The sequence below is a fragment of the Lepisma saccharinum genome, chromosome 4 (assembly GCF_977018435.1).
Source record: "Lepisma saccharinum chromosome 4, izLepSacc3.1, whole genome shotgun sequence".
Lineage (NCBI taxonomy): Eukaryota > Metazoa > Arthropoda > Insecta > Zygentoma > Lepismatidae > Lepisma > Lepisma saccharinum.
In genome coordinates, this window is record NC_139232.1 from 85,765,044 (window position 1) to 85,787,076 (window position 22,033).

The following is a 22,033-nucleotide window of genomic DNA, read 5'->3' on the forward strand; positions in this document are numbered from 1 at the left end:
GCACGTTTTTTTTTTTTTTTTTAAAAAAAAAGCAAAATCTTGAAGGAAGGTGAAAATTTAATTTGCACATGTAGGTTAGTTACGCAAGAAACAATACTAACAAAAACAGAAGAAACTATTGATCTAATGAAAACCATAATTTTGTAACATTAATTCTTCTTGTAAATAGTTTCAATGTAATTTGTTTTTCCACTTCTTGTTAATGAAACAATCTGCTAAAAGTTCTAGATAACGTACAAAAAGTTGACGTGATGGTAAGCACATTGTCAATATGTGATGCGAGATATCGCCTATTTTATACCAAAGCAAGTCATAATGTCGATGATTCATAGTAAGAGTTTATTCCTAAATTGTCGTTACACACATAAGACGTTGCAGTCTACAAGAACAGCGATTGTTGTTGAAGAGTACAAAACTCATATTGAGGATCAGGAATACAATTTCAAAACTTTAAAGCAATGGGTTTTTTTGTATTCGCCAATCCAGCCGATGACTGGAATTCTTCTTAAAAACTGCGACATTGTCGCTTAATCTCTATCTGACTATGCACTTTGTTGCTGCTTTAGATACACATACGATCTCTTAATGAGGTACAATGAAGTGAATACGAAGCGACAGTTCAATGTTTACGATTTGGTGATAATTTGTGAGGCTATGAACATTGTTCAAGCGAGGAAACTGCAGGTTGAACAATGAAGGCAATTAGACTGTTTATGGAGCACCTAATGAGATGCGATAGGTGCTAGCCATACCTCATTAAGTGGAAGTCGTATTCACGCAAACGTTGTAGTCTTTATAAAGGGTATTTTTTTCAAGTCTGTCGAGAAACACGTCAGCAAGAAATTTGTCGTCTGCAATGATCACCAAGGATATTTTCCTTGGTTTTATTCTTTGGCTGGCCTATTTTACACCCGTACGTATAACTTTTAGCATACAATTTTACATAATTTTATGCATATATTTGGTACAGACCTATGAAATGCCAAATTATTTGTACTTCGTTGTTTTTCAAGAGATGACAAAATATAAGTGTGGATCAATATTGGAATATTTCCCTCAGAAATAAATATGAGTTTACCAACAAGAAGTGGCGTTGTACAAATTTAGCATTAGTCTTGTTTGATTTGGTTTATCTTTCTTCGCTTTTATGCCACTTTTGTCTGAAGATGAGTGATTATACAATGGAATTGAAGATGAGATACTAAAAAATACCCATGCCCAGGCCGGGATTCGAACCCGGATCCTTAGGCGTCGAAATGCTGTTGGTTACGGACAGGGTTGTTAAAGGTCCAGGAATTTTAAATAAATTCAATTCCGGTCCAGGAGAGAAAATCAGCAAGCGTAAATGGGTTCTGGACCGTAAAGAAACTTCTTATCTGTAAATAATTTTAATTCAGTTCAGGAATCTTTCTTCTGAATCAATTTAAATACGGCCCAGGAACATTTTTTCCAGGATCAATTTAAATAGTGTCCAGGAACCTTCTTTTTCGAATCAGTTTAAATTGGGTCCAAGTTCCATATTGAAATGAAACAATACTCAACTTGCATCGAATTTTAAATTGTTCGAGAAAATAGGTTTCGGTCATATTTAAGAACCCAATAGAATGTGGGTTCTTGAACCTTCAACACCCCTGCTTCTCATTACAGACCTGACGAAAAACAATTAGCTATCCACTTGTGAGCATGAAAGACTAATCCAGGTGCTGGCTGTCTGGAGAATCTAAGGAACAAGGCCGTGCAGAACGGTAGGAATGGGCGAAACGCAAAGCCTGCAGTCACATTACCCCTCTCCATGTAGCCCCATTCTCTCGCGCGCGTTCCTTCCCTTGGCTGAGATCTCTTGAGACACTACTTGCGCTTTTGACTTGTTTTCGTTCGCTTGCTAGTTGCCTCAGTGAAAAGAGACGTTTCAAAAGCCATCACATCGCGCTGCAATGTAAATCTTAGGGCAAATAAATGAAAAACGAAATTCTTTGGGGACACGACAGAGACCAGAAATGTTTGGCAATCAACAGCCCCATTAGCTCAGAATTTCCTTGCATAAGGACAATTTACCTTGTTGCAGCAACACTGTCCGTCCCTGCTGTGACAGCTGCTGGGAACACAGAAGCCTCACGTAACCACATCGAGGGCTCCCATTGGCTTCGGTTCTTACGACACAAATGCAAAGAAACATTGAAATTTTACATAAAGAAAATGTAATAATATTTCTAACTGCACAAATCAACACAAATACTATAACACCATTACGTGCATTGAAATTTTAGGGGAAAAAATGTACCATAGATGGCATGACTGTAAATGATACTAACATAAGGATAACATGTCATTGTTATTAAATAAATGAAAGGTTATTTACTCTTGACTTATAAGAATGCTTTAATTTTCATTAACTGCCTTGAATTATGTCCAACGTTTTGAGAGTATTTAGGTCTTATTTTATATTCAATTAACTTACTTATGAATACATATTAGCATTGCAAAATTAAAATGATTCACTCAAATCTGTATTTCATGAAATTGTTATATCATCGTCCGCCGGTGAAATACTAATAATCGTTTTGATAAAGTATGAATTCGGACAACCTTGACAGAAGTTATATATCTTGAGCACTCAATTGAAGGCTCCATTACTACAGTTTTTACAGATATTTTAATAAAGGATATTTTGTTCTCCATGTAAAAGATAACTAATGTTGTTCAATTAGTAATGATTGATTGATTTGCTTCATTTTACTTCGCCTTTTGTGCCACTTTTGGCTAATTTGCGAAGATGGGGATGAGTGATGATGTGATGATAGTGATGAATTGACACTCACAAATATCCATGCGCAGGCCAGGATTCGAACCCGGGATCGATTAGTAATGAATTATGAGGTTCTGTAACAGGTTTGTAAATTATAAGAAGGAATCCTGAACATTTTTCGATAAAATGTTGTTACATCGAAATAATATTTGCAGGTAAAACAAGGTAAAATTTGCCAGATTACACTATAATGAAATATAAGTATTATATCATTCCAACGCAAAAATATCATGAATATGCGACTTGGTTCCGTATAATATCTAATATGGTTTCGTTGAGAAAGAAACTCGCATAACTTCCATATTCCGTGCCTTATTGTAGACATTAAATTGATTGACTGATTTGGTCTCTTTTACTTCGCCTTTCTGTCACTTTTTGGCACAGCGCGAATATGAGGGTGAGTGATGACATGATGATTTTGATGAAGGGACACTCGCAAAGGAATCCACGACTTTTGCGGCACCGTCGTATGCGACACTGTATGGAAAATACTCGTATATTCCATGACACTTTCGACGCCGTCATCTGCGACACAAAGTATAAATAGCTTCCCTTCACACTTTATCCAGGCTTAGGACTGGCAGCATCATGGAAGCTGGTGTGTTTTTTAAAACCATTATTAGTTTTCCTTCACACTGGCATTATGGAAGCTGGGTGTTTAAAAGCTGGATGTATTTATCCTTTGTCAATGACGGATTGTTTAGATCCCTTGTCAGTATAGGAGCAGACTGCAATCCCTTGTCAATGTAGAAATGTAGAATGCGTCGTTTCTCTTGTAGTTGAACCAACATTTTACTATTTTGTTAGGACTTGACTTTTCCGTCAATACATTAACTGTATGGTTCCATCCCTCGACTGTATTGTTAGTCCTGTGCCGCTGTTGGGAGCAGATCCACATAGAAATGTCGAAAACAGAGTTGTTCATCCACTGTTGAACGAAATAGAGCCAGAGCTGAACACATTCTTATACACAGCCGCACGTCTGGATCTGTTTTGTAATCGTTTGTCAGTCCCAACTCCTGCACTTTTCGCCACAAACATTGGTTAAAGTGATAATCACAACCACTGATCTGAGCCTCGGGAAATACTTTCCTCAGAGACGCTATTGCTGCTGCACGTACGCAAATGTCGCTAATTCTGGTAAACAAATTAGAAATCGTTGGGGAAAATCCAAACAGTGTCGCTTATGACGGGAAAAAAACGTTTTTGCCTTAGTGTCGCAAATGACGGTGTCGGAAATGTCAGAACTCCCTCACATACCATGTCCAGGAAGAGATTCCAACCCAGGACCCTTGTTGTAGCAGGTACTAACCAATCCGCCACGGAGGTCGACTGTAGCTATTAAAGTTGTGTGGCACCACAATATATTTATTGCTGTGTCCAACTGTGGCCTGATATGTATGTTCATTCTAAATTACTAGTAAATTAGAATATAGTAGTATAATTTAGTAAATATTTAGTTAATTCCACAAGTTTATGTTATTGTTTCTTATAACCTTTTGATTTTCAGAATTCTCTGCAGAAACCACAAGTAGAATATGGTGGGAGATCCAGGCTTCAGGGGATTATTTATGGAGACCAAAACCCAGGCTCATATGATGTAAACAAAGTACATAAAGACGGATATGATAACACAAACAAAGCAAACACTGTATCTTTGGGAAAATACAACACATATGACTATGGCGGTTTAACAAATAAGCTAAAATTAGATTCCATTGAAAAGAATAGCGGTTATCATAGTCTATTAGGTAAGACAAATAAACTGAACTATGGTTCTTACGGTGGTGATGGAGTGATTGGACTCGGAGGTGGAAAGCTTGGAGGAATTGGTAGCACTATTCAAACCGACCGTGGTGTAGGAGGAGCCCTACCAGGAGGGGGCAGCTATAACTGGGGAACGAATCAGAATCTTGAGGTAAGTGAGGAAAATATGATAGCATTAGGAGGGGCGGCTTAAGATAAAATTTTCACTGGCGATGCGGATCCCCCCCCCCCCCACACACACACATTTTCCACCCTGGTCGCCCAGCCCCGCTTTCCACTCCCGATAAAATCTTGATCATGTTACATATTTACTATTTTAAATATGAAAAATAATAGCATTACTTTTAAATATTTGAAGTATTACTCTAAAAAAAGTTACGTTTATTGTAGGGTATACATTTATTTAATACCTACATAATGATATAAAAGTAACACTAATATCTCAGCTTAAATTGATACATGATTTTATGTTATGTAGGAGTAAATTCAAAATTTCTTCATTGGAAGGATTGTAGCAAAGTAGCAGAGAAAAGCTAGGAGAATCTCCTTATTGAGTCCATATACAGGGTGTATCAAAAAGAATCATCCGATTTAAAAATGCTATATTTAGGAAACCAATGGACATAGAACCTTGCAGTAAGTTGTAGAATACATGCTGGAATATAAAGTTTCGCTTGCAATAAGTTTTACTTTGTTGCAGGTAGGTGCCACTAGTGCAGCTCACTCTTTAGTCCGCTTCAGGATGGCAACCCAGCAACAGGTAGCATTCTGCGCGCAACGTCGAATACTGTAAGCAGTAGGTGGTGCCTCACCGTATTCACGACGAAACTCACGCTGCACAACTGTAACGGACCACATTTGTTGAAGTGGAGAAGGCAGAAAGCTTTCGGTTGTTGGGATGCCATCTTGAAGCGGACTAAAGAGTGAGCAGCACAGGGGCCCGTTCGGAAAGTCTCACGAGTTGAACGCGTTAAACGAGTTATGACAACTGGTCGTCCCATAAGTGCTCTCGTGCGTTTCGTTATGCTGTCCCAAAAGTCCGCTTTCCGTGCTTCTCGTGCAAGAACGAGATTCACCAAACGCACGGACCAGTAGGCTGGTTTGTTCGGTGAGAATCTTCTGCTGCGTATAGACAACGCGCATGGCTTTAAACTGCACTAGTTCGGAAAATGTATTATAATTTTAACAGAGAGCTATATGAAGCAACATGCGTAAGACGAGTGTGCCTCAAGTGTTCTTACAATGTGATTAAAATGAGTAACATTGCCCACAGTAGAGTTTATTTCTGCCATAAGGACATGCCTTCCGCTCGACGCCACGAGGACGCTGCGCCTGCGCTTTCGTCTGGAGCGTCCCATAAGTCTGGAAAATAACTCGTTTCACTAAGTTGATGAGCCCAGTTACCTTCGTTAATTTCGTTTCGTTAAGAATTTCGGAACGTACCTACCTGCAACAACGTAAAACGTACTGTAAGTGAAACTTTATATTCCAACATGTATTTCACAACTTACTGCAAGGTTCTATGTCCATTGGTTTCCTAAATATAGAAATTTTAAATCGGATGGTTCTTTTTGATACACGATGTATTTTAATTGCGTTGAGTACTTCTTTATGCGTGCCTAACAATTGACTGTACGCCTTAATTGTTGATTCATGAAAACACTTCAATTTTTCTTTCCATCTATTATGTATTTTTATACACTGCTTTTATCTCTTTATCATATTTGTACTTTTGCAAAGTCTATATCTATCCTCCAACAATTTATTTATATTATTTTGTCTTGAGCTGCCATCTATGTTTCTTTCCCAAAACTCTTTTCTTTGTATCCCGTGTTATTGAAATACAGTAAAACCTCGTTAATCCGGACTAATTGGGGAGGGTGATAAGTTGACCGGTTTAACGAAAGTCCGTATTAACTGAAATAACCTAAAATAACAGTAGAAATTGCATTAAAACTCCGTTTATAGCAACAAAACACGTTTATTATGATGCATTCAAAGGGCATAGTCTGCGGGAAACAGAATTTCATCAGTGGTTGACTGCCTTTTCTTTGGGAAGTTCTCTTGTTGACTTCTAGCCACATTTAAAACCTTGCATTCTGTTTTTTTTTTTTGCCTTTTGCCTGTCCGGATTATCGGGATCCGGATTAACGAGGTTTTACTGTACAATCAAAATTAAGGGCCCTGGCCCATTAACTGCTTCTGACCATTGGGTGAATATAAAAATGATGCAGAATAGTCTGCCTTTATTATGGTTGGTGAATATAAATATGCCAGTACAGTGACGCAATGGTAAACTTATCTCGTGGGAAGCTGCCTACATTTTGGTGCAGGCTACGTGCTACATGTTACAAACTTTCCTACGGACATTCTCCCGTAAATTCACTCAAGTATTAGTTAATGCTCATTTTAAACTTAAATGTGATAGACAGTAACTACTCAGGCATGAAATAAGTGTGTGCGTGTGCAGAGTCGAACTGAAACTGTTTAAGAGGGAGGTATAATTTTTCTGCAATAAGCAATCCCAGAAAAATAAAAACGGTAATTGTAAGACATAATCGTACTTCTGGTCGAGAATTTCTTGTTTTGGGATTTCTTTCACTTTCGATAGGTCCCATTTAAACACGTCACTGTGTGCGTGTGCATGTGTTTGTTTATGTGTTTGCTTGCGTGTGTGTTACATTGGAATTGGAATGCTTTTTGCTTTACAATGTTCCAAATTTTTAAATTACATTACTGTAATTTTGTAGGTACAATGCTTATTTCTTCGTTAATTCATTTCATTAAACACATGAGACTTCAGCTTAATTGAAAAGGACAGATACGTTAATAATGATTTATTTATAATCACTATGCATCTACTTTAATGACCATAATTAGCAAAAATGTTGATGTTAATACGCCTAATGGTACATTATAAAATATTTAAGTAGTGAAGAACATAAACTTTCGTTTTTTGTCTATTTGGTCTTTACGTTTCGCACTAATTTGGTAAACCTAACCTTTTCTGTTTGCACTTAACAATTAATGAAGAGAATTTATAACGAGCACAAAGATAAGAGCCTCGCGTCTCATGGGGTTGATACAAAAAATGTATTATATAGAGGTGAGGGGGAACATATGGAAAAGGCAAATTTTTGTAGGCAATAATATTAAAACATTCTGTTTCTATTTGGCTTTAAATTCTAGCTAAACGTTATAACACGTCAAATCAGGGGCGCAACATACAGGCGGGCGGGCTCTAAGCCTTGTGGGGGCCGGAAAATGTAAAAATTATTATCTAATTTCTCATGTGAATCATTTACGAAAGAATTCACGATAACTTGCGTGGACATTTTTACCAATTTATTCTTTTCTCGAATTAAAAGCAATTTATCTCGTATTTTCTTCTTTCTCTCGACCTTTCACTCCCGATTTTAATATTTTAACAATAAAGCAGCTCCAACTGCCAAGAAGCAAGTGCGAGGCATTTAAATGCTTGGGTTGTTTGCAACTCAAGAAGGCAATGGATAATATAAGCAGTTCTTTCTTCCTTCCTACGGCTTCATATTTCAGCTCCGGGAAAAGAAAGAAAGACATTTTTAGGGTGAGTGAAATTATTAGCAAAATATAATTTTCTTCAGTAATTTATTATTATTTAAATATGATAACTTGCTGCCGTATCCCTGAAGATTTTGTATAGATTCACACCGAGATTTCAAATTTAAAAACTGATGAGGGCTTCGCATTCTAATTTCGTCCAGGGCCTCGCGATATGTTGCTACGCAACTGATTTTTAAGATGGATTATGAAAACTAATCAGTGGCGGCGATTGGGTTTCAAAACCGGATGGGAAAAGGTACCAAAAGGCCGGGGGGTGGGTTGGGGCAAAGACAGTATATGTCCCTTTGTAGATACGGTTTAGCATAGTGCGGGGGCAAAAGTGGCGAAAAGTGGGGGGGCTGACTCCCCTTGCTCCCATCCTAATCGCCACCACTGAAAAGAATATCTGCAATGAGCGTAAAATCTATTTAGTGGTTAAAGGACTAATAATCAGATGTTAAGACATGCAAATATACAGTTTAAATCAAAAGTGAAGTAAGATAATAGCTATGTAACTGTATTTTTTTTATCCAGGTCCATGAATCGAATTCTGAAAAATGATCGATTCGGTTTTGACTTTTTAGTCTAAACGAAAGTGCCTGTAGCAGCTGCATTTGTAGTTGTATTTTTGTTATCTAGCGTAGATTATATGTCAGTTTTGACTAATCCCAACCATGAGGACGAATGATGATTAGATGAAATTGATGAAGGGCTACTGATAAAGAACGCCCATATCCAGTCCAGGACTCGAACTTAGGACCTTTGCTGGCGAGATCTAAAGTCTACCACTTAAGGGGTCTGCCCACCGAACCGGTTATCCATTAATTGAATAGTGATGAGAATACAGAGAGAGTATATTTATATAGCGTTTATAGAATATAACATACACACTTATATGTACATGAAGTTATTATCAATGTTTGTAGCTTTTCGATATAATAATGCAAGTTTGAGGAACATGAACTATTTTCATGAATATTCATGTTCAGGATTGGTTATATTCTATGTCATGTTTGGGTTCTTTCATTTGTAATGAGAATTTTATTAACCACGATGATGAGAATAAATGATCATCAGATAAAACAAGATTGATACATGAAAATCCTATCTAAGGTTTCAACTTAGAAATTTCTTGGAAGATATCTTATGAATTACACTAAATATTTAGTTAGGAAATTAAATTTGTGTGCATAATACTGTGTCTGTAGCCACGTCCATTTATACGATCCATTATCTAAGACTAACACAATTGTGAGAAATTTTCTCTCTCTTTATGCAGGATTCCAGTGTACCCAGCTACAGTCCAACATCGAAAGCAAATCAGCCAGCATGGTTATCAAGCAAATGGCAAACTAAACAGTTTCAAGGAGTGCCTGGCGTTCCGCAATACACTCAACCAAACTCAGGAGGACAGAGTTTTATCGTAACATCTGGTGGTCCATCTAGTGCACAAGTCAGCACCTCATACATTTTAAAACCAGAAACTCTGAGTAGTCTTATTTCGGCTGGACTCCTGCCGAAAGGCAAATTAGCAGACAAGCTTGGTCAATATGTCAATGCTGGTAAACCTATACCAACCGAGCTGTTTGAAGAACTGAAAAGATTTTTGCCACCTAATATGTTCCAAACTGCAGCGGGTGGTTTTAACGTCCAAACCTCCCAGTTTGTCTACTTGTCCCGCGAACAGCTAAATCTACTAATTTCGTCAGGTGCGTTGCCTAACGGCATACTAGCTGACAAGTTAAAGGATTATGTATTCTCTGGACGACCTGTTCCTAATGATCTCTATCAGCAACTAGTGTCGAGTCTACCTCCTGGAATGATAGACTCGTCAAATGGCAATAATATAAATGTTCCCGTCTTTATTTTCCCACCCGAATATTTGGAGGCACTGGTCTCAAATAATCTTCTGTCTGAAGGCCCGATACTTGAAAAACTTAGGAAAATTGTGAACGTTGGTCAGCCAGTACCTCTAGAACTTCTTAAGGAGCTCCAATCTGTTCTTCCTCCAGGCACATTGACGTTTGACAAAGGCTCTGTCAAAATCAAAATCATAGTTAAACAATACTTACTATCTCGACAGATGCTGGATCTACTAATGAACAATGTCCTTCTTCCTAAAGGCCCCTTAGCTGACAAAATTATATATTACGTGAATTCAGGGAAGCCCATACCATATGATCTTTTTCAAGAATTACTGTCGACTGTGCCTACAGGTGTTATACAAGTGACTAATGGTGGTGTTAGCGTCCAAGTACCAAAGCCTTCTTTCACTTTATCACCTGAAACTTTGCAGTTCTTTATCTCGCGTGGAATGCTCCCAAAAGACCTAATTGATAAACTTACTATCTATGTACAAACAGGAAAACCTATACCCAACGAACTAGTTCAAGAGCTTGAAATGATCGTTCCTCCAAACACAATATCTACTGACAACGGTGTAATTACTCTCAAACCTTCCGAGAGTACATACATATTGCTACCTGACGTTTTGCAGCTTCTAATGTTGAATAACAAACTGCCTCGAGGTCCACTAGCTGATAAGCTTACGCAGTATGTAACTGCAGGTAAACCTCTTCCAAATGAAATTTATCAAGAATTGATTGCTACTCTCCCTCCAGGTACAATCGCGCCAAATGATGGTAGTAATACTATTCAAATAACTGGCCCGTCATATATTGTACCAAATGATGTTTTGCAGCTGCTCCTTGCAAATAAACTAATTCCCAATGGACCACTATTTGATAAAGTTGTTCAATACATCAATTCAGGACAGCCTATCCCGTATGAGGTTTTCTCAGAACTTAAATCGATTGTTCCTCCTGGCACTTTATCAACAAACCCCAACAGCAATGTTCTCGATTTCAAAGGTCCGTCTTACATCATATCTCCAGAAATTCTTCAACTACTCATCTCCAGGGGTTCACTTCCTGGTCAGTTAACAGACAAACTGATTCCATATGTAAACCTTGGTAAACCAATACCTTACGACATATACCAAGAATTGTTATCAACGGCCCCTTCAGGTACACTAGTTCCTCAACCTAACAATCGCGATATCGTATACAAGGGACCATCGTATAACCTACCACAGGATATTCTGCAACTTCTCATCTCTAATGGAGCATTACCACAGGGTCCACTGGTCGATAACCTAACCTCGTACGTAAATTCAAGAGAACCTCTGCCTTACGATATTTACAAAGATATTCAGAAACATTTACCTCCAGGAACTTTATTACCCGAATCTGGTAGCCCAAATATCCAATTCTCAGGACCGTCTTATATTTTGACTCCCGATGTTCTGCAGATTCTTTTGGCAAACAAGTTGATCCCTGAAGGTCAGCTAGCGGCTACTCTAACTGACTGCGTAAACTCTGGAGACCCTCTGCCATTTACGGTTTATAAAGAATTAGAGAGAATTTTACCTTCAGGTACAATCTTCACTAAGCCTGGCACACCCATAATTCAGTATTCAGGGCCATCATACACTATCTCACCTGATGTCCTTCAACGTCTTGAGTCAAACGAAAGACTTACTAAGGGTCCAGTACTTGATAAAATTCGCCCATACGTCACTGCTGGACAGCCTATCCCGAACGATATCTATAAGGAATTAGAATCACAAATTTGCTCTGGTACATTACTTTCCAAACCTGGTAGTAATTCTGTTGAATATACAGGTCCGTCGTATACTTTATCACCTGAAATTTTGCAGATCCTCATTTCCAGCGGCAATTTGCAAGATAACTTATTAGTGGAGAAACTTACCACATATGTGAACTCTGGAAAACCTCTACCATATGAGCTATATAAACTACTAGTTTCAACTCTTCCGGTTGGTACCTTCAGCATAGTGCCTGGTAGCAATAACATTCAATTCAACGGACCGTCCTATACTCTTTCGCCTGAACTTCTACAGGTTCTTCGTACGAATGGCGCAATTCCAGAAGGACCACTGTATGATCAAATTGGCAAATATGTATCACTTGGGAATCCTCTCCCTTTTGAACTCTACAAACAAATCGTATCCCTACTTCCTGTTGGGACATTAGTAAAGAGACCTGGGACGAATGAAGTGGAATTCAATGGACCATCCCTAATTGTTACACCAGAAATTTTCCAACTACTCATTTCAAGTGGACTGCTGAATAATGAAACACTAGCTAAGGAGTTAAGTCCGTACGTTAACTTTGGGAAGCCAATACCCTATATGTTTTATAAAGACCTGGAAACAAGTCTTCCCAAGGGAACATTATTTCTTGAACCTGACAACAAGTATGCTCAGTACGCAGGGCCGTCGTATAGTTTACCTGATGAAGTTTTGCAACTGCTTGCTGCAAATGTACTACTACCACAAAGTCCAATTATTGAGAAGCTTCGACAATATGTAAACCACGGAAAGCTACCTTACCAACTTTATAAGGAGCTAGTATCAAGGGTTGGTCCTGGTGTGTTGGTCCCTGCGCCTGATAACAATGATATTCAATATACGGGCCCGTCTTACACCATATCACCTGAAACAATGCAATTACTTATTGCAAATGCACTACTTCCTCAAGGTCCACTCATTGAAAGGCTAAGTCCATATATAAATTATGAAAAACCACTACCTTATGACCTTTACAAAGAAGTGGAATCGATACTGCCTCCATTTACTTTTATTCGTGAACCTGGTACCAAGACTCTTCATTACAAGGGACCATCCTACATTCTTTCGCCAGATATTCTTCAGCTGCTTGTATCAAACAGAGCACTACCAACAGGTCCGCTGGTCAATAAAGTTAAGCAATATGTAGAAGGGAGACTGCCATTACCTTATGAAATTTACAAGGAATTAGAATCAGCAGTTATGCCTGGACATTTCGTTCCAAAACCTAATAGCAATATTGTCCAATACAAGGGACCATCATACACTTTAACGCCCGAAGTACTGCAGCTTCTGGTAATGAATGGCCAAGTCCCAACTGGACCACTGGCAGAGGAAATCCTGCAACATGTAAAAGCGGGGAACCCAATCCCTTATGACATTTACCAACAATTGGTATCAAACCTTCCACCTGGTACTTTGATTCCCGAAGCACAAAGTCATAACGTAAAATATACGGGATCATCATATGTTTTACCACCTGACATTTTTCAGCTTCTCATCTTAAATGGACTATTGGCTAGAGGTCCACTGACAGATAAGATTGACCAGTTTGTAAATTCAGAGCAGCCAATTCCTTATGATATTTACAAGGATCTTGAATCAGCTCTTCCTTCTGGCACACTACTTCCAGAATTTGGGACTCGCAATGTCAATTTTACAGGACCATCCTATATATTGTCGCCAGAAATTTTTAACATGTTAATAACAAACTTTGAATTACCCAAAGGTCCCTTAACTGATTATCTCAGCCAATATGTGAACCCTGAGAGACCTATTCCGTACGACCTTTACAAAATGCTGCAAGAAGCTCTTCCTCCCAACACACTAAACAACACCCCTGATAGCAATGTTATTCAATATAGAGGACCAGCATATACAATAACACCAGAAATCCTTCAGGCACTCCTCGCAAATGGAGCACTGCCCAGCCCTTATTTGGTTAATAACCTTAGTCAGTATGTAAGCTCAGGACAACCACTACCATACGAGCTTTACAAACAAATAGAACCTTTTGTTTGCTTTGGCACAATGTCCCCAAAACCTGGCTCAAACACTGTACACTTCGTTGGACCATCCTATGTTTTGCCAATTGACATCCTCAACCTTCTTACATCAAAAGAAGAACTGCAGAATCGCGATTTAATCAAACAGATAAACCCATATGTAACTTTTGGGAAGCCTTTACCACATGACCTTTACTTACAGTTGCTAGCAAATGTTCCATCTAACACATTGTATACTAAACCTGACACCAACGTAATTCAATATTCGAGACCATCGTATAAGTTGCCATCAGAAACTCTTCAACTCCTTACAATGAATGGATTATTGCCTAAACCTTTAGGCGATGAAATAAGTCAGTATGTTAATTCTAACCAACCAATTCCTCACGACCTTTTTAACAAAGTGGTCTCAAGCCTCCCTCATGGAATATTATCCCACAAGCCTAGCAATAACGTTATCCAGTACAAAGGACCGTCCTACATTATGCCACCCGAAGTACTGCAACTGCTGAAGGTAAACAAATTATTGCCCGATGGACCATTGCTCGATAAACTTATACCATTTGTTAATTCAGGAAACCCTCTCCCTTACGAGCGTTATGTAAACCTACTGTCCAATGTTCCTTCAGGCATTTTAGTTCCTAGGCCTGGAAGTAACATTATCGAGTATCATGGACCATCGTATGTCTTGTCTCCTGAAATTGTACAGCTCCTTACTCTACAAAATGTATTACCAAAAGGCCCATTAACCGATACGATTACCAGACACGTAAACTCTGGGCAACCGCTACCTTACGATATATTCCAGCAATTGGAATCTATTGTTCCTGCCGGAACATTTTTGTGGAAGCCAGGTAGCGTCACTATGGACGTCACTGAAGAATCTCACATATTACGACCAGAAATTCTACAGAAATTTAAATTACCCGAAGGTCCACTAGCCGATAAGATTAAACCGTATATAATTACCGGAAAGCCCTTACCCTTCGATATGATTAAAGAACTTTACGACATTGCATCACTACAGGTTGCACCAGCATATCCAGCTCCTTCTCCAAGCAGACCTGAAACATCTACATATCCTCCCGTACTTCCAACACAACCTCCAGTATCAAGTAATGTGCCCATAAGTTCGTTAATCGACCAACTAAACGTATTGGTCCACCAAGGGAATGGCATCCCCGTCGACACCAGTCAACAGATTTACAATATAATTTTGAAAGAAATTAATAATGCAGGAGCATTGTCCCCACAGCTTCAGAAACTTCTTACTATTTTCATCTCATCAGGTTCCTTCCCAGACAGTGCATTAGGATCTCAACTTATTCGTTTCATAACGTCCGGTCAAAACATTCCAAGCTATCTTCTTCAACAACTGCAATCCATTTTCTCACAGCTCTACCAACCAAATGCAGTTGGAGGTTTAACTGGTCAAGGCACGAAGTATTTTCTGTCTCAAGAAAATCTGAACGCAATAATTTATAACGGTTGGTTAAAACCAGGCATGTTACTTAACGGGCTGAGACAACTGGTAAATTCTAACCAACCCCTTTCCTTGGAACTTATAGAACAACTTGAAGCAGCTATCGGGCGTGGTAAAGGTTACCTAATACCTTTCCTGACTAAGTACCAAGTACAGGTGGTTCAAGGAGGATCTGGTTATCAACGTCTTCCAGCTGGTAGTTTCCAAATAGGAGGGTCTCAGGGAGGTTGGAAACAGATAGTTGGCAATCCTTCCGCAGTGGATCTGTCGTCTGGACAAAGCGGGTACCAGGTGAGCAATGTACCATTCATCTCTCAAGGAGGGCAAGGTCATCCATTCATTGTTCAACAAAAACCAGCTGGAACATCAATTATTCGACAAGGATAAAACATATTGTAACCATTGCATGTATATTGATTTGGTCTTCAGTAGAATTTTAACATGAAAAATACGATTTGTCAAAAATTATGTGTATGAAAGAAACGAAATAAAATAGTCTTATATATTAAAACACCGTCATAAGTTAACCTAAATGTGCCTGAATGTAAGAGTTATACACTAGATGTGACTCAGCCATGGGTTGATATCTTGTAGATACACTGAACGAAATAAAGGAGACGTTCAGTTGTACGTGCTCAGTAGCACAGTTAAGTCGATGTAGCACGAAATGTTGCGAACAACTACTACACTCTGTTTCCCACGTAATCTTTCAAAATATGTGCTAGTTTCTTGTTACCTAGAAGGTCAAACATTTTATAATTATTTTGTAATTGAAAATAATATATCTCAACTTAGGAAGGCAAAGGGAAGTACAGTAACGAAACTAAAATAAAATGCAGGTGAAAATTCAACATCACGACAATAGAGAAATTTAACTTGTTATTTACCTGAACTTTATGTAGAGAAAGGCTAATTCGGACTGGTCCTACAGTTTCAAGTAGGATACGAACTATTCTGGGACTCATTCATTACAAGGTGACTACATTAGCACTACGATATCGAGGAGGTCCTACAATGGGAAAATTAAAGATCCAAACTACATGTACTATATGTATCATACAACAATTTCAATGTAATCAAATATTTGCTGGTATTTAGTAGTAATAGAACAAATGATTATCACAATTTCTAACATCGGAAAGAATTATGTTCTTAATTCATTATCTTGTACGTCATTATTATACGTAAATAATTTAGATGCGGTGCATTTAAGGAACGTAACTATTCCCTGCATCTGCTTAGATATAATTACTCCATTAAAATTGGAACTATACTAACTGCGGACGGGAAAATGGACTCTGAAATTAATCACAGAATTCAGAAAGCAAATAATCTGTACTATAATATTAGTAACACCATTATAGGTAAAAAGGAGATTAGTAAAGAAACAAAAATGAAAATATATAAAACAGTGTATCTCCCCACGCTATTATATGGATCAGAAAGCTGGATAAGGCAAACTAAATTGGAGAGCAGACTTACTGCTACTGAAATGAAATTGTTAAGAAAAACTGTAGGAAAGACAAGGAGAGATATGATACGAAACACAACAATAAGAAGAGAATGCCTGAATCAGGAACCACTGATTGAAATCATCGAGAAGAGGGAATTAGGCTGGCTGGGACATATTAGGATGGAGGAAGAGCGTAAACCGAAACAAATATTTGAGGCCCGACCAGAAGGAAAGAGAGGTAGGGGACGACCCAGGTTGAACTGGAACCAGTACATTTATGGACTGGCACAGAAGAGAGGGAAGACACCGGACGAAGTGAAAAGACTGGCACAGGATAGAACTTCTTTCAAGAAGTGGCTGAAAGGACCCGACGCCTAAGTGGGCATAAGGGAGAAGAAGAAGAAGAAGAAGAAGAAATTGAAAAGTTAAGGCAAGTATAATACTCGTAAGTGTTGGACAACAGAGAGTACAGAAGAGTTAAATTAATGAGTTAATGCTAGTTGTTTTGTAATATATTGAATAATGATGTATGAAATGCACTGGTGCGTCTTTAGCCAAAGAACAAGTTTCTTTCGTTGTGTAACAATTCTGGATCAGCTACTAAGTCACCTTAAATCCTAAATAAATAATAAATTATATTACGCTCTTGTTGATTTATTTAATTTTACTCCCTCGAATCATTAGGTGATCTGCGATGCAGCGGATAAAGAAACATTCTCGAATTTCACAGTACTCATCTGTAGTGACTGAGAAAAACAATTGAAAATCCGTAACTCAAAAAGTTCAGTTTACAGTGCTATGAAATTTGATTGCAGTTATCTACTTACTTTTGGTTATACTAAGAGCCACAACTTTAAGAAAAACTTAATACTACATAAAAAATTACAAATGCATATCTGATATTTTTAACATTTGAAGATCTTAGAAATGCTATTGTATTATATCTAGTCATGAGGCCGTCTAATACAGTAAAATGACCGAACGTCAAGAATCTATTAGTCTTGCAAGTTGAAATAACCTCGACAACAAATGTAACGATTGAGGAGTTGAAAGAACATACACAACCAGTCTTTTCCACTAAACGATTTAACGAAATCAACTACTCAGAAACAAATGTAAAATGACTTTGTGTGTGTGTTTGGGGGTGGGGGGTTCATATTCAGATTGACTGATTTGTTTGGTTTATTTTACTTCGCTTTTCTGCCACTTTTGGCTAATCGCGAAGATGGGGATGAGTGATAATGTGATAATATTGATGAAGGGACACTTGCAAAGAACACCCATATTCTGGCCGGGATTCGTACCCGAGACTCTTGGTGTCGTGTTTATATTTAGAATTAAACAAGCTAGGGGCGCAGGAAGTCCGTGGGTGCATTGCATTGCACTCAAAATTTTTGGAAGGGGTACAGTATCCCTTGCACCAGGAGTTCCCAAACTTTTTCGTTTCACGGCGCCCTTAGTGTTTCAAGATTTTCCCGCGGCGCCCAAGTCAGTTAGTGTGGTTTGGTTGCTTGCCTTAAGTTTAAAAATAAATGAATATTTCAAAATCAGAAACATTTTACATGTAAAAAGTACTAAATAAGCACATATTTGGAGTAAGTGTCATTTCAGTGAAAATATTGCAACATTTCGCGGGGTCCCTGTCGGTCAGCCACGCCAACATTATCTCTCTAAAATAATCAAACCACAGTAAACATATTAAACTACATTCTGGTACTAGATAGTTGACTTTAGTTTTCAGATGTAAAAATTGTTTAAAATGTTTGGATGGAATGAAGCCGAGGGCTTTACTCTTCCGGAATTTTACATATAGTCACTCGGGAGAATATGTCCATCGGGGTTAAATGCCAACCCCCTCGTATCTCGCGCAACGTTAATGTTATGGCATCTCTGAGACTCTTGTCTGAAAGCGCCCTCCGTGGTGAGACGAGGCAGCATGTCTGGAGCTTGTAAGAAGAATCTGAAGCCATGCAGGATTAATTTCATGAGGTAAGAAGACAATTTTTGAGGTAATAATTTTTTGGACGTTGCTGTAATAACAGTGTGTAATAATATTCCTAAGAGAGAAAGAAACTAAATTATATTTGATGTAAAGATCATGAGTCAGAGAAACATATCTGCAGAGTGAAACATATCTGCTCAGAGTTGTCAACCCAGTGACTCAATTTTCTGCTTGTAGCTGTGGGGTGATATGCCCACAGAAATTAAGTACAATATGCCCATGGGCATTAATATGAGAAGAAATGTCCACAATGTGACTGGATACAGTGTATTCGTTGTAGTATGTGGATGCATGAAATATGTATCAAATTCACGTCCATGTGTCCAAAGTGCAATGCAATTTCTCACAAATGTAACAGTAAAAGAGGCTATTGTAAATTCAAAATAAATGTTGTTAGAAACGCTAGGCTTGTCTGTACAAATGATGTTCTGTTTACGAAACAAACGTTAATACTTCTAGTTAATGCTGTGTATTATTTTCCTTTAAATATGTCATGCTAAGTATTACAACAATTGTTTCTTGTATTGGGCATTTTACCTCTAATGGGTGGGCATTTTACCCTGAACACAGCATGATTTGCCCAAATTGACGTTCATCTGTTTATTTTTCTATGGTTCTTTTGCTATAAGACTTCTAGTAATAAAACTTATAGGTAACAATAACAAAATATGTAGCTTTCATTTGACATCCTTTTCATTGCGACCCTCCTTTAATTAGCAAAGCCATAAACCGCCAAAAAAAGGTTGGGCGTATTCCCCCGAGTGACTACGTAGTTTTAACCCCCCCGCGGGCCATATAAGTAGCGTCCCATGTTTCGTCGGTTCGAGGGACAACCTGCCATTCTCTCGTCGATTCAGACATGTTACAGAGCACCTGTCTTAAAACGATATAAATATAAATGTAATAATTTTCGCTCTCACACACATGCTGTTTCACTTCATTTTCTATAACTCCAGTTAGCTTTCCAGCAGTAATAACTTAAAACGGACATTAATCCACTGAAGTTCTGTATGTGCAGGAACGTTTTCAATTTTGGCGGGTTGAAAATTTAAACTCCGTATGTATATGTCGTATGTTTGACATATACATGCATACACACATAGGAACATCCTGGATTCCATTTCAGAATAGGTCACAGAGCTCAAAATTGTGTATGTAAAATTTGCAAAAAATGTCAATGAAAAAAATATAAGAAATCTTCACAAAATAAGTTTGATTTTAAAAAGTATGACTGTTGTCAATAAAGTTTTTTTAGGTTTTAAAGACATGTACAGATAAGTTCTAGGTTATCTTTCACTGTTTTCAACTCATTTGAAACAGTTTTTACTTCCTCTTCCGACAGCAGAGATAAAACAAGCTATACTAAAGTGCAAGCTATCTTGACAGTGACGTCAGCTGGGACCGCACTACAGGTTGATGCGAAACCATTGTATCACTCCGCGCAAAGCATGAAAGATTCTCTCCGTCACAGTTGTGTCTCAGAGTCCGCAGAGAAAACACGCAGGAGGAACGGAACGTTTTTGTGTACAGCTGATCGAGGGTTGGGTCGGGTGGGGTGGGAGGTGGGGGGTAGTAAACTGCTCGACTTCTGACACCTTTCAATGTTGCCAAACTTACATGGACGAAAGGTCACTGAGTTCGAGCGCTTCTGTTGTGTATGTTGTTTGTACCGAAATGAAGGGCAAAACCGTACATAGTGAGACCCGAGAGGTGATTTCCAATGTTGTTAATTTTTTTGACAACGAAGCAAGAGAAGGATGTTACACGTTCCCGGTCAATCAAGCTTCAAAGCGTGCGGCGGCTGCAGTTCAAATGTCGGACACTTTCATTAAGAAAATTAGAAAGGAAGGAAATTCCGGGGGGAAATTTACGACACCAGGTAATCACAGGTCTGCCGAAAAGAGTAGAATTGTTGTAGACGACTTTGACAAGTGTTTGATTAGAAGAACTATTGGTAATTTTTATACGGTTGAACATGAAGTGCTTTCGAAATTAAAGAAAGAAATTAATTTTCGGGGTAGTCGTGAAACTCTTCGCAACATTATTTGCAATGACTTAGGATTATATAGTATTATATATTATATAGTATTATATAGTATATATATATATATATATATATATATATATATATATAGTATTATATATTAGTTATATCAGCTAATCAAAACCAACAAAAAGGCCCCGCAATATCGGGTCGACACTCTTGCAGCAGAAAACGGCCACACCGTACTTCGTCTTCTACCTTATCATTGCGATCTAAACCCTATTGAGTATTTTTTGGGTATCATAAAGGGTCGTATTGCATCACAAAATGTGGATCGTAATTTGGGCAGAGTACTGCAAGTTGCAAGAGAAGAATTTCAGAACTTTCCCAAATAAGACTGGAATCACAACCATGACAATAGATTTTATTGTCATTAATTATTTAAATCGGGAATCGTCACGAACGCTATCCATACTTCTTCAACCACTGACCGCGCTACCCTGAACGTCGCGTTTTGCGGCAGGTCCACCAGAATTTCATCTGTCAGAGAACAGCTGTGAGGCATCGTGGCAACAGCGTGCCATTTGAGAGCAAAGAAAAAGAAAAATTTCCCCCATATTCTCGTCTGCTGCCGTTCACCGCGACAGAAACAGGTGGGGGTGGATTTTAGTTCGCATATTTTCCGGGTGTTTTCTCTTCTTTGCTGAGCAGTATATATAATTTTAACATTGACTTGTAATTAAATAATCGTGCCGAATACTCTACATTTCAACAAGTTTTTAAGTATCTAATATTTTTAACACATTTATATGCTCTGTATACGCTGTAACGTGTTTTCATTAAGGAACTATATTTTTGTGCTCAAGCCTCGCGAACTTTCCGTTCAAAGGCGCGTTGCCATCTCGTATTCATTATCCGATTCCGTTCATTTTCTTGTATTTATACATGGTGCTAGTTTTAATTGCTCTTTATTTTACATGATTCCATTCTAAAAGAAACCTCGCATTGCGACATGTTGGACTTCCTTCCCTTGCATTTCAAACTATTGAAATTCTTTCCCTTGTTTGTCTTTTTCTTAGTGCAGACAGTGAAAGTATCAACGATGGAAGTTTGCAATGCTGTTACTACGTCACTGTCAAGATAGGTTGCACCAGAGTATAGTACTAAAGTGCAGTACTAGTGTTACATGGTAGAAGTGATTGGGTGCCGAAATATATGGGCGGGGGAGGGGGCAAGGACAGTTTACTTTTCCTTGGTAAACAAGGTTTATCATTAATCATTCATAGTGCAGTGGGAAAAAA

The 22,033-nt window shown here is 38.3% G+C and overlaps 1 protein-coding gene across 1 annotated transcript; it reads left to right on the plus strand.

Annotated features, from left to right (window-relative positions):
* The first annotated feature begins 772 nt into the window (after nt 1-772).
* Nucleotides 773-15,804, plus strand: LOC145986633 (uncharacterized). Its single transcript, XM_083120876.1, has 3 exons — nt 773-913; nt 4,317-4,724; nt 9,435-15,804. Exons 1-3 carry the CDS (start codon nt 857-859, stop codon nt 15,678-15,680), a joined length of 6,711 nt encoding a protein of 2,236 aa, XP_082977002.1. The 5' UTR covers nt 773-856; the 3' UTR covers nt 15,681-15,804.
* The last annotated feature ends 6,229 nt before the right edge of the window (nt 15,805-22,033 follow it).

Bases quoted from the DNA above. Each gene is read 5' to 3' on its own strand.
- LOC145986633 (XM_083120876.1), top strand. From the start codon at position 857: ATGATCACCAAGGATATTTTCCTTGGTTTTATTCTTTGGCTGGCCTAT. The intron at 914-4,316 runs GTACGTATAACT...TTTGATTTTCAG, and splicing joins GGCTGGCCTATTTTACACCC to AATTCTCTGCAGAAACCACA. The intron at 4,725-9,434 runs GTAAGTGAGGAA...CTCTTTATGCAG, and splicing joins GAACGAATCAGAATCTTGAG to GATTCCAGTGTACCCAGCTA.